The 13,233-nt window shown below is 44.3% G+C and overlaps 1 protein-coding gene across 9 annotated transcripts in view; it reads left to right on the forward strand.

Annotated features, from left to right (window-relative positions):
- SLC4A4 (solute carrier family 4 member 4) overlaps window positions 1-13,233 on the forward strand; it is a 352,153-nt gene that overhangs the window by 167,898 nt on the left and 171,022 nt on the right. For 5 of the 9 annotated variants that reach the window (XM_083571036.1, XM_083571040.1, XM_083571041.1 and 2 more), the window contains 4 exons: window positions 278-346; window positions 4,337-4,510; window positions 6,962-7,123; window positions 13,027-13,106. In XM_083571036.1, coding sequence (XP_083427162.1) covers window positions 278-346; window positions 4,337-4,510; window positions 6,962-7,123; window positions 13,027-13,106 — 485 coding nt within the window. Of the gene's footprint in view, window positions 1-277; window positions 347-4,336; window positions 4,511-6,961; window positions 7,124-10,834; window positions 10,932-13,026; window positions 13,107-13,233 lie in introns of all 9 variants that reach the window. The other 4 variants (XM_083571042.1, XM_083571043.1, XM_083571038.1 and 1 more) reach the window with 1 other exon arrangement.

Consider the following 13,233-nt stretch of genomic DNA (forward strand, 5'->3'; position numbering starts at 1 on the left):
TTCCTTGACATCTGCTGGGAGGGCATTCTACAGGGCAGGCACCACTACCGAGAAGGCCCTCTGCCTGGTTCCCTGTAACCTCACTTCTCACAATGAGGGAACTGCCAGAAGGCCCTCGGCGCTGGATCTCAGTGTCCGGGCAGAACGATGGGGGTGGAGACGCTCCTTCAGGTATACTGGACTGAGGCCGTTTAGGGCTTTAAAGGTCAGCACCAACACTTTGAATTGTGCCCAGAATTGCTTACTTCATGTTTTTTTCTCTCTCCCCCACTTTTAGTTTATTCCCATGCCTGTGCTGTATGGTGTGTTTCTATATATGGGCGTCGCTTCCCTTAATGGAGTTCAGGTAAGCTTTCTCCTTGGCAACCCAAGGTCTTCCGATTGGTGGGGTGCACGGTATAGAAGTCCCTTGTCGGGAAAGATGGTAAACATTAACCAGCCTCCTCATTCTCACACATCTGAAGTAGGTCATTCAGCTCCTGGAAATAAAGCACATGGCTCAATTAGTCAGTTGGCCAATAAGGTGCGGGAGACCCCATTGTTGCCATCTTCCAGCTGCGTGCCAATATGTTTCCTCTTCTGGAACTCTGTTTATTTTGATTAACATCGTCTCTTGCCCTTTCATCTTCCATCTCGTTCTCATTCAGAAAGGCATGCAGAAAATTGACCAGTATGTGCACCACACACACACAAAGTACAGGACTGTGGTGCAGATTTATACCATTCCCTGAAACAATGCTGGATTTACATATAAGCTAAACAAGCTATAGCTTAGGGTCCCACTCTCTTGGGGGCCCCCCAAAAATGTAAAGGGAAAAAAACCACTGGATGTACATTTCCGAAATATAAGATAAAAAACAAATAGAATAAAACCTACATAGAGCAACAGTGTTTTGTGTTGTGTAGGCTCCTGTGGTATAAGTCATGGGCCTCACCTGCTCCCTAAAATATCACGGGTTTGCTCATTTCTATATATAGGGTGCCTACATTCTGCATGGACCAGTTGCAGGACAACATGTGCAAATGGCTTTAGATACCTATTAGGTCCATAAATTACCATATAGCATATTCAACACAAAAAAAACAGTGACAATTTGTTGTTGGCAAAGGACAGCTGGACGTATAAAGGGCCCCATTACCTTCAGTAGCTTAGGGCCTCATCAAACCTAAATCCAGCCCTACCCTGAAATGATACACGCTTTATTAATTAAAACAATACATGCGTTATTAATGTATTTTTAAAAAGAATTGGCTTCAGAGCTAAGCCTGTTAATATCAGCAGGGTGCAGGGTTTCAGGAAAAGCAAGTACTGTAGAGCTGTCCAACTAAGCATGACGTGGGTGGGTTTAATACCCCTTGACAGAGGACTCTTACTGACCCACATTCTTATACTGGGGTCTTTTACTGGCCCCCTATGTTTCACTGCGAACTCTATAGAAAGCAACATAGATAATTGGTTTGTAGTTCTAATCATTTATCTCTGGAGGAAAAACAGCACAACTGAGAACTCCTGGTTCTGGAACGCAGTGGCCGAAATTTGTGTACTTCCTTATTTTGCAAATGTATAAACTGCTTCACAGCCTGAAGTTACGGATGTAGTGCACAGTAAGATAAAATGAGATCAAATGCAGAAAAAAATGACTCTTAAAAACCAAACCATTTCTACCAACTTTAAAACAAACAGACAATAAGAACATTTCTATAGATGCATAGTTAAAATTCCATGATATGACTAGGTCACACTTCAGGAAAAGCCATCTGAACACAGACTCCATCTGTATTGTACATTTAAATCAGTGTTATACCCTGTGGTAGCAGGAAAGCATTCGCTCCTTAAAGTGGTATGAAATTGCTTTAAATGTGTCATGCGGATGGGGCCACAAAATCTTCATCTGCCATCTAATTCAAGGGAATCTAACTGTAGAATGCGGTTTTATACCAGCAGGTCCAATTGTCATAGGGACCTGCTCTGTAGCTGTATGATGAATTTTAGCCTTGCCCCTAAAATGAGACTTTCTCCCTCCAATTTATGAAGAGGCTTGAGTTGATGTGGCTGAGTTGGCATAAGCTCATGGGAAGCTCACAGTTCATAAAACTTGGCAAATCTTGAAACCTTGGCCACTTTAAAAAATGATTGTCTTGTCGCTTGAGAAAACGCTGCACGAAAGCTCTTTGCCTTGGAGAGCCTAGCATCTTGGAACTGGCACCAGGAAAAGCTGGTCATGTTTCTGTTAACTTTCTGGCACCTTGTTAATTGCATTGCTCTTCTGTGCTTAATAGAAAAAGGAGTGCATGTTTTGTGTCCTCCCCTAGAGATTTATTTGGGCCTTGGTTTCATTCACTGGATTGAGATTAATCTGGCTTCAGAGTCAGCCAGCTGTGGGCAGCGGGCCAGGGCGCTGCCAGAGGACAAATAGTTTATTGTTAATTCTTGCCTGAGCTTAGGCCTTTACTGAGGCCATCACTCAAGTGGAGGAAAGTGAGGAGGGCTGAGGAGGGGAGGTTGGTTCTCAGCACAGGCATACAAGCTAACTACCGTATTTTTCGCTCTATAACACGCACCCGACCATAACACGCACGTAGTTTTTAGAGGAGGAAAATCCATAGGCATGCCACCCATAGGCATTTCCTCCATAACACGCACAGACATTTCCCCTTACTTTCTAGGAGGAAAAAAGTGAGTGTTATGGTGCAAAAAATACGGTAAATAGACGAGGGAGCATCTTTACCTAGAACAACACACTGCAGGAACACTCGCTGGTTCTTAGGTTACACATCAGCTAAAACTTGAGTTGCATGTCGTCCTGTCCTTGTGGCAACAATTCCATTATGCACACGGTAGGTTCCTCCTGCCTCACTACAATGTGTGCGTGTTCCAGGGCCGGCACACGCATGAGGCAAGGTGAGGCAATTGCCTCGGGCGGCAGCATCCACAAGTACAGCAGATTCAGCCTCCAAGGAATGCATCGCTCCTCAGCTGTGCATTTATGGTGGCCTCTTGGGAAGTAGATGCTGCTGCTGGTCTCCTCAATGTAGATCACCTCTTCCTCCTTGCCTGGATGTGTGCGTTTGCGGCACCATTTTGTGTTTTGCCTCAGACAAAATGTCTTGGGCTGGCCCTGGCACGTTCGTATCAGTGGTGGCTGGGATGGGACTAAGAGCTCTGAAAAGGAGTGACGGTGATGGTGAAGTTCATCTGAGTTCAGGCGAAAACCTGTCTCAAATTTGGAGCAAGTTTTACAAATCTCATAATGCTCGTTTGACTCAAATTAAAATCAAAGCCGAAAAAGATTTGCTTGCTCCTGGGGTAGCTCAGTCAGTAGAATGTGCAGCTCTTAATCTCGAGGTTGTGGGTTTGAGCCCCACTTTGGGCAAAAGAGACCTGCATTGCAGGGATGTGAACCTAGATGACTCTTGTGGCCTGTTCCAACTCTATGTTCTCAAAAATCCCCTTTGCCTTGAATCACACTTCTGTTGGGCAACAATGACTGGGATAAGTGGAAAAGAGGTGCAGGGATGGGGCATTAGGGTGCTGATGAAGCTGGGGTGGGGGGGGGGTTGATAGTCAGCGTGTCTGGGAAGGAGGGAGGAAGTGTGGGACTTCCCAAGTTGGCTTGGCTTGGAAATTTCGAGAGTTAGAGCAGAACCTTTGCAATGAATGGACATAAGTTAGTCGTGACCATTAATTTCAATAGACCTATTCCAGGTAGGACCAACGTTGTATAGAACCCAAACCCAGGTTATTATTATTTTCCCACTGCTTAACACCACTGAGAATTAGCTTGGTTTATTTCCAAGCGAATCTATAATAATAATAATAATTTATTATTTATACCCCGCCCATCTGGCTGGGTTTCCCCAGCCACTCTGGGCGGTTTCCAACTGAATATTAAAAACAATACAGCATCAAACATTAAAAACTTCCCTAAACAGGGCTGCCTTCAGTTGTCTTTTAAAAGTAAAATAGTTGTTTATTGCCTTGACATCTGCTGGGAGGGCGTTCCACAGGGCAGGCGCCACTACCGAGAAGGCCCTCTGCCTGGTTCCCTGTAACTTCACTTCTTGCAGTGAGGGAACTGCCAGAAGATTCAGGGTGACCACTGGGGAAACCCTCCTGTCACTGCAGTAGATCTGCATGATGGCGCTTGTGCATTTAAGGAGAGGATCCTGCAGCTCCCACCTCTTTTGAGCTTTAAAGCAGTACCAAAGCCTTGCTGATTCCCCATTTGGGTGCTAGAAGCAAAACTAAACCTACCGTTTGCTTTTTCTGCATTGGCGCATGCCAGCACCACACTGCTGAACTCTCCTCCTGCTCCTCCTCCTTTCTCCACCCCAGTTCATGGACCGCCTGAAGCTGCTCTTGATGCCTCTGAAGCACCAGCCTGACTTCATCTACCTGCGCCATGTCCCCCTTCGCCGGGTCCACCTCTTCACTTTCCTCCAAGTGGTGTGTCTGGCTCTCCTTTGGATCTTGAAGTCTACAGTGGCTGCTATCATATTCCCAGTCATGGTAGGTTGGCGTGATCATGACTGCCACCTGTTGCACCCATCCTTCCTTCTAGCGCCGCCTAACTTGCCTTGCTGATCAGTGACACAGTTCCACAACCTTACTCCTTCCCTGTCCAAAGATGGAAACAATTTGAACATATTTATTTTGCTGAAAAGTAAGTTTAATAAGGGACGCGGGTGGCACTGTGGGTTAAACCACAGTGTCTAGGACTTGCCGATCAGAAGGTCGGCGGTTCAAATCCCCGCGACGGGGTGAGCTCCCGTTGTTCATTCCCTGCTCCTGCCAACCTAGCAGTTTGAAAGCACGTCAAAGTGCAAGTAGATAAATAGGTACCGCTCCGGCGGGAAGGTAAACGGCATTTCCGTGCGCTGTTCTGGTTTGCCAGAAGCGGCTTAGGCATGCTGGCCACATGACCCGGAAGCTGTACACCGGTTCCCTCGGCCAGTAAAGTGAGATGAGTGTCGCAACCCCAGAGACGGCCATGACAGGACCTAATGGTCAGGGGGCTCTTTTCCTTTACCTTTAAGTTTAATAATGCAGTGTGAGATAGAGAACAAGCCTTTCTTTTTCCTTAAAAAACAACAACCCACAAAACTCACCTGTGTAAATGCTGATTGATTAAAAGGGGGAGGGGAACCCTCATGTTGTAGAGGTTTTCAAAGGATGTTTGAAAGGAGGGATGGGTGGATATGAAACAATTAGGTATGCTGGTAAGATGGCCAACGTTCTTTGTTTTGCCTTGTTTATTCATCACTTATTCATAGTTTATACATAGCCTGGACCAGTCTTCCACTGAGAAGTCTCCGTCTTTCCTATTTTGCAAAAAGAGAGGTGTCCTCTTGCAGTTGGATTCTATACCTTTCAGGAGTCAGTGGCTAATAACTTGTAGATTTAATTTGTGTGGATCAGCCATATATTTCAGGGGTTTTTTTCCGTTATCTGATCGGACATAATAGTAGCGAGATTTTTTTTCAAGTTAAGGAAGCCCAGTAGTTGTAGGCTAGAGTTTTGGTAATACGGGAAAGTTTTACTAGTTCCTTCTGTTTCTTCCTTCCTTAAGTACTGGGTGGTTTCCTCAGGGCAACAACATGGGGGTAGGGGAAAGGAGTGGAAGGCAGAAAAATTGACCTTCACTGAGTGGACATTTTCATACTACAGCGGTACCTTGGTTTAAGAACAGCTTCGTTTATGAACAACTTGGATTAAGAACGCTGCAAACCTGGAAGTAGGTGTTTTGGTTTGTGAACTTTGCCTTGGAAGCAGAACATTCCTGTTGAATGTGTTCCATTTGTAAATTGAGTCCCGCACTACTATGGGAAAGCATGCCTTGGTTTAAGAACAGACTTTGAATGGATTAAGTTTGTAAACCAAGGTACCACTGTATCCTAGAGTAATTGTGGCAAATTCAGTTATGTGCAGTCATTAGGACTTTTGCTGTTGTTCCAGTGTGCATCACTTTGCATCATGGGGCGTCCACATTTTTGGGCCCATGTTCACATTTCAATTTTGAAAGGGTATCACTCCTGCTGGTTATTTCTCCCTTCCCCAATCCCCCCCTTTCCCCTAAAGACAATGCGCAGGTTAATAGACCATCTGTGGAATTTTAAACTCTGATGTATCATGGGCGATCGTTTTTATTTGTTACTATGTCATGTATTTTTGTGTTTTTATATTGTGAACCTCCCTGTAATCCTTGGATGAAGGGCAGTGCAGACCTTCAATAAAATAATAAATAATGATTTCCAGATAGGTGAACCACCATGTCCCTTACTTTCTGCTGCCTCTATGCTGTCTGTACGTAAGATAAACAGAGGCTTGCCTCCCCACCTCTCCCCGCTTCCTGGTGGATATTCCTCAAAGCCACAATATGCCGCACAGCTATACAATGCGGCAAGTTTACAGGTCTCAGCTAAAAGCTATCCATGTGCAGAATGTCTCTTGCCAGACTTGTTTGTGGTATGAGAGTACTCCAAGGTAGTCGTCCCTTAGGCTGCAGCGGCCATGCAAATTATGTTAGGGTCCCTTTGCTGCAAATTACAAGGTGCAGCTAGGAAATCCTTGTGCTTGCTGTTCTTTTTTTTATCCTGTCTTATTCTCCTGAACATCTCCAATAAAGACAGTGCAATTTTGCAGCTCTGCCTGTTGCAGAGTTTACAAGCGGCGCTTGACATCATGATCTCTGAATATTGTACCATTTATTTCCAACCTGCGGGTGACTCGAGAAATTGAAACCTGGAATCTGAGTGGCGGAACTTCTGATCGATTTCAAGCCGGGTTGACTGCAGCGGCCGCTCAGGTTTCAAATATTGTTAACCCTTTCTTTACCAGCCCAGAGGCTGAGGGAGGAGCCCTGCGTTGGATCAGGTGAGGCAAAGAAGGTAAGCTTTGGTGCCAGAAAGGTGGGGGAGATGTTGCATGTCAGTAAGGGAGTGCTGGCTTCTGTCCTGATAGATCCTGGCGCTGGTGGCAGTCAGAAAGGCGATGGACTACCTCTTCTCCCAGCACGACCTCAGTTTCCTCGACGACGTCATTCCAGAAAAGGACAAGAAGAAGAAAGAGGATGAGAAGAAAAAGAAGAAAAAGAAAGGCAGCCTGGACAGTGACAATGAAGATGTAAGGCCATTTTCACCATTGTTAACATTTTTTTTTAAAAAGTTTTTTATCCTGGCTAACTTGTGACAGCTCTTCAGGTTTGGATTACGTACATAACTATCTTCATGCCACGTCAGCCATGAAATCACAGGTTCTTGGCTATGTCTGATGCTAGAGACAGAGGCTGATACGCCTAATGCACAGGGCTGTGTGTATTTCACAGTTCTGCAGCAGGTGCTGAATTCAATATTGAAGTGGGCAATGCCTGCCAAAGTTTTCAAAAAAGAGGAGGATGTTGGTCTGATGGTTGTGGGGAAGCCAAATGAGTGTCTTGTATGGTTCATGGTAATCTCTCTCTAATACTAGCAAAATAAGAGGAAATACTTCGTCAAATTGCAGAATGCACCTTTCCCTAATAATAATAATAATAATAATAATAATAATAATAATAATAATAATAATTTATTTATACCCCGGCCAGACCGGCTCAGGGCGGCTAACACCAGTAAAATTACAGTAAAAACATAATGGGGAGGGGGGAACAATTTTAAATACAGGTTAAAATGCAGTTTAAAATGCAGCCTCATTTTAAAAGTAGCCCATAGATCAAAACCATAAAGGGAGGGAAACATAAGGGTCAGACTGAGTCCAAACCAAAGGCCAGGCGGAACAGATCTGTCTTGCAAGCCCTGCGGAAGGATGTCAAGTCCCACAGGGCCCTAGTCTCTTGTGAAAGAGCGTTCCACCAAGTCGGGGCCAGTACTGAAAAGGCCCTGGCAGAATTCACACAGAATTTAGGTTACGTGGCTACAGGATTTTAATCTACTGCAGCACAAAATAGACATAGCCCAGCTGATGCTCTTTTTCTGCCTAAATGGATTTGGAGCATCCCTAAGCTGTTGCCCTCGCAATTCTCCGAACCATCCCTCTGCTACACAACGCTGAGCAAACTCAGTCGTGGTGGTCCCACTCAGCCAGTTGAATGCGTAGTTACTTCTGCATTTGGCTGACAGCGCAGGATCATCACATCTAACGGCAAACTTTGAAAAGGAAGCTTCTGTAATCTTTAGCTGTGCATACACCAATAGCCTGTGGAATTTCTCCCTCTGACAATTTTGTGCATCCAGCCAAACATGAAAGTGACCTCATATTTGTCTGGCTACATTGGGATCACAACGCACAAAGGCACCCAGTCTGTCTCTTTGCACCCACCTATAGAAGTTCTTCAAATGTCTTTTTTTTTTTTTTTTTTTTTTTTTTGCTCTGGGGGAATTGCCTCATTACCTGCCTGGTCTGGCACTGAACCCACTGGGGTTCCTGTCTCCTGTATTTCCAGCTCTTTTCAAAAGTGATATTGCCCAACAATGCTTTTGTGAATCCTGACAGCCCTTGGTAACCTTCTCGGGTGGCTGGTTCTAACACGAGTCCAGGAGATGAGAGAGATGGCTGGCAAAGCTTTCTTATGAATGCAGCTGAATTTTCTTCAGTCTCAACAGTCAAAGGAATTCCTGCTATCAGCAGCTTTGATCACACATTACGTTTGTCCATATGAATATGTCCCCAGCAAATCTGGGCAATATGTTCATGAGAAACCACCCAAAGCCTTACTTTCAAGTCTTGCCTTTCCCAAGTTATGGGAGAAGGGTTAATTTTCAAGAACCTATTTTCCCCCTCCCTTATCAAAGTCTATCGATATATGACAGTTCCTTCTCCTTTTTCATGTTTATTATGCTCCCAAGTCTTGATTTTTCAGTTAAGTCTCTGTTTTTAACAACAATAATAAGGATAAGAATAAGAATAGTATACCGTCCTATCTCAGAGCACACACAATCTTGGCAGCCGTCCACATTAACAGTGAGAATATAATTTTGATGTTTTCTTTCCTTTTCATTTGCCTTTTATTTTAATGCTTTCAAAGCATCTGACTTGCTCAATTACATTCTGCATTGTATATGTTGTTGGTGATCTCACTTTAGAAACAGCAACAAGAAAAGTGTCTGCCTGTAGGGTGGCTTTCGATGATCTCTTGATTCCAGGTATTTGAGCCTGACTGACAGACGGGCATGCCAACCCAACTTTGTGCCTTGCAATGTGTTGAATTGTGTTGGGGGTTTTCATTTTTAATGCTCATGTGCCTTCAGCTGTTCTTCCACATTACAAAGACTCCCTAGGCCACCGTCGCCATTTCCACATGTTGTTAAGGCAGATGGAAACTTCAGAAGACCTTTAAGGGCTGCTCCTATGAGGCTCTGTTCTGGAAGTCGGCAACTGGCAGCCCATGGGGCAGAACCTGGACTAAGGAAGGTCTTTATTGGCCACTAGGTGTGTGTGACACAGCTGAGGCGTGTAACTTTCCAGGAAGCTCCATACTGACTAGCCTCAGAAAGCAGTAAATTGAATAAAGGAGGAAGAGTGTGTGTGTGTGTGTGTGTGTGTGTGTGTGTGTGTATAAAAGTGTAAGACAGTTGGGGAGCAACAAAAGCATTGCTTACAGCAGCCTTTGCCATCCTGGTGCTCTCCTTACTATAGCCCCCATCAGACCTAGCCAGCTTACATTGAGTGCATAACTTTGGCGAAGGCTAGCTTACTGGTTCCAGTTGGCGAAGGCTGGTTTCAGGCTTCCAGAAGCATTAGGATAATTGCATCAGTGCTCAGCTGTCTCTCTCACACAACTTCTCTTCATTTTCCCACTGTAATAATTCCTGAGCCCAGCTGTCATGAAGCCAGCTAGTTTCAGGTGCCACAGCTCCCAGGTGCTAACTGAATTGTTGTGACATCCCTGGAAGCATGAATACCTCTTGACCACTCCGATCTTTAGGATTGGCTGCACCGTCAAACACGGTGACTCAGAGATTTTGCACTGTTAATTAAGAGGCAGTGGTCCATTTATTTATTAATAGGGGGCAGTGTTTGTGCACTTAACATATTTGTAAGTCTGCCTTCATTGACTTCAAGAGAAAATGTGGCACCATCACTTGGCTTTTCTAATTCAGTCGTTAGGGTTTATTGGCCATCCTTGCCTGTTCTTCTATGTCTTTGGTCTTGATGGCTCACCCTCATAGTGATGGATTGACTTCCTGCTCAGACTTGTTGCCAGCTAGGGCTCCCATGCTTTTCATAAAACGAGTGCAAAATGTCTCATGTGATTTGTGCCTTCTGTGGTTAAGTTATGGTCATCAAAACCTATAAGGACCTACCAACTGAGGTGTAGCTTTGGGCCGATCCACAAACACACCCACCTTATACTGCAGAAATGGAGTCTGGATCCCAACCCCATTCTGTTTCCCGAGTTTAGTAGACTACTTCTGGAGCTGTGATGAAGACCCTTCTGGAGGCATATTACTTCTGTCAAATTAGCAGTTGTGGCCTTGATGACCATGAGCTGCTTGGAGTAGCAGAAGGATGATAAGGATAAACAACAAAATAAAAAAGAAATGCCTATTGGCCTAAAAGTTCTGCAGTATCATTCAAACAACCTTCGTAAACTGGACAGCAGCAAAGTGCGCTGAAGTGCATTGCGCGGTTATTTCCTTAACTGCCAGCAGGTGGAGCTGTTGCCGAACTTGATGCCGCAGTTAAAAAAGCAATAGCAAGTTGGTAAGGAATCCCTGAAATGCCAGAGCTGGGCTGGTACGCCCTGGATAAACCTGTGGGGAATGGCAAGAGAGAGCGAGAGAGCGCACGGGCGAGATGGAAGCATTCTAAGAAATTTTGTGCACGTTTCTTCCACAGTCCGACTGCCCCTACTCAGAAAAAGTCCCAAGTATTAAAATTCCAATGGACATCATGGAACAGGAACCTTTCCTAAGTGATAGCAAACCTTCCGACAGTGAGTAGAACTAACAACTTGCATGCCTGCTTCAGTCTCAGTTGCACCTCCAAAAAGCAGCTATATAGCGATATATAGATATAGGTTTATATATCTATATATACTTACAATATTGATTTTTTTAAAAGAAAAAAAAACCCTTGTTCCGTAGATGTTTTCTTTTCCCCTCTTATATCTACATGTTGTTTCTTTAAACCAGTCTTTTCTTACACAGCATGTAATATATTTGGTTGGCTTTTAAAAATATCTCTTTCTTGTAAGTTCGTTGGTTTTGGGTTTTTTGCTTTTTTTCTTTCTTCCCTCCTTTTGTGGCTCCACTTTTTTTTAATTTGCTTTTATCCAGCTGCTAACAGATCCGTCACTAGCTCTCTCTTTCTCTCTTTCTAACCCTCCAAATCAATCCAGCCCATTTATGGCATGGTATATTTCTGACCCCGCACGGTGGATGTGTTTGCACTTTCTAACGCTCTTCAATGATTTCCTTTAGCTCTCCCTCCCTGCTGGCTAATCTTCTGGTTTTGCAGCCTTATAGAAGCACCACCACCACTGTCTCGCGCTGTTTGTTTCCTTAGGATCCACTCACCCGCCAAAAATCAGAACTTAAGCATATAATATTTGTCCACTGTGTCGTTGTTGTTTTTGAAAAAGAGGTCATCCTGTGAATCATGTAGCAGTATTAACACGCTTGTCTTCCTTTAGGTGGCTTGGGTGATATTCACTTTCTTCTTCAATTTGTGCTAAAACGTGATTGCCTTTTTCATTTCAAAATGAGAACAAAACACTGCAGCCCCACCTCTGCTTACTCCCTTGCCTATCTTCTGTTTGTTGCTTTATTGATTGCATATGGCAGGTCTTGTATGGTTCCATGTGCATTTTGCTGAATAGGAGAAATCATGCAAAACTCGCAGGGGGATATTTTGCGAGTTGGTGGGAGAAGAATGCATGGCTTGGCTCTCTGCAGATATAAACCAAGCGGCACATATCCTAGGGGGGAAATATCAGTGTAGACTCGATCAGAACCTGCCTGCCCTCATGGTGCCATTGCAACATGCGGAGCAAGAGAACCAGACTTGCAGACTGCCTATTTTCGGTAGGGGAAGATGGTGGAAAGAGATGGGCTTGTTAGACATGCTAATTGAATGGAATGATGCTGGCTGGGTGGGTAGACAGGAAGATGGTAAGTGTCAAAAGCTTCAGATGCAGGAGAGATGGAATAAGTAAGGTGTAGCACTGGTGAGCGGGTTGCTTGGTTCAGGGGTAACTATGGTGACAGCAGAACAATCAGATGGGACCACAAATGTCTTAAAAAGTTGCTACATCTTGAATACTAAACTGCCATTTTGTTGTCTTCACTGAAGTGTCACAGTCCTCTCCATCCCAGGAAAATGGAGCTTTCCATTTCCCTCTTGAGTGTGGATGGGGATAGAGATGTAGAAGCTGTGGTCCTCCAGGGGTTGTTGCATTCCCAGCACAAATCAATCCCCAAGCAGGGTGGCCATTGGGCAGAGATGATGGAACTGGAGCCCAAGAGGGTTGCCATATGTCCGGAATTTCCCAGACATGTCCAGGATTTCCACAGCGAAATTAGCATCCCGGGAGGAATTTCAAAAAATCATTAAAGTGTCCGGGTTTTTGCGAACAGAACAAGTAAGCATCTGTTTGACCAAACAACTTTTTGGGTGATTCCCCCGCCCCCTAAAAAATAACTTTTGTGTCTGGACCTTTTACTTCTTGAAATATGGCAGCCCTAGAGTCCAACAACATCTGAAGATCCGCAGCTTGAACGCAAAAATATCCTGTGTTGTTTAACGCCTATATGAAATCACTGAGTGGGGTCATCCGGAGTTTTGTAGTACGTTGTCTGCAATATGTTGATGGCACACAGCTCTGCTTCTTCGTTGCACTTGGAGGTGTGGCATTGGATTTCCTGGGCCGCCATCTTGCCTTGGTAATGGGCAACTTTGTACTGGGCTCAAGATGTAGCAACTTTATTTTAGCAGCTTTGTGTTTATTCATAAATAAAAGAGGGGTAGAGATTTCTAAAATCAAGCAGTCGATAAGCATTATTATTTTATTTTTTCCAAAAAAACAACAGGAGAAAAATCACCAACATTCCTTGAACGCCATACATCATGCTGATAAAATTCCTTTCCTGCACTCCCACACAATGCCAAGGTGAGGATCTATGTGGATGTATGACCTGCACACAAACTATTTGTAATTCATCTTTTTCATTGGTATGGTGGGTTGAAACTCCAGTGCAGAAGTTCCACTGCAAATGAAATAAAGCTTTGACAGCAAT

Source organism: Podarcis filfolensis (genome assembly GCF_964270895.1).
Source record: "Podarcis filfolensis genome assembly, chromosome: 9".
NCBI classification, from domain to species: domain Eukaryota; kingdom Metazoa; phylum Chordata; class Lepidosauria; order Squamata; family Lacertidae; genus Podarcis; species Podarcis filfolensis.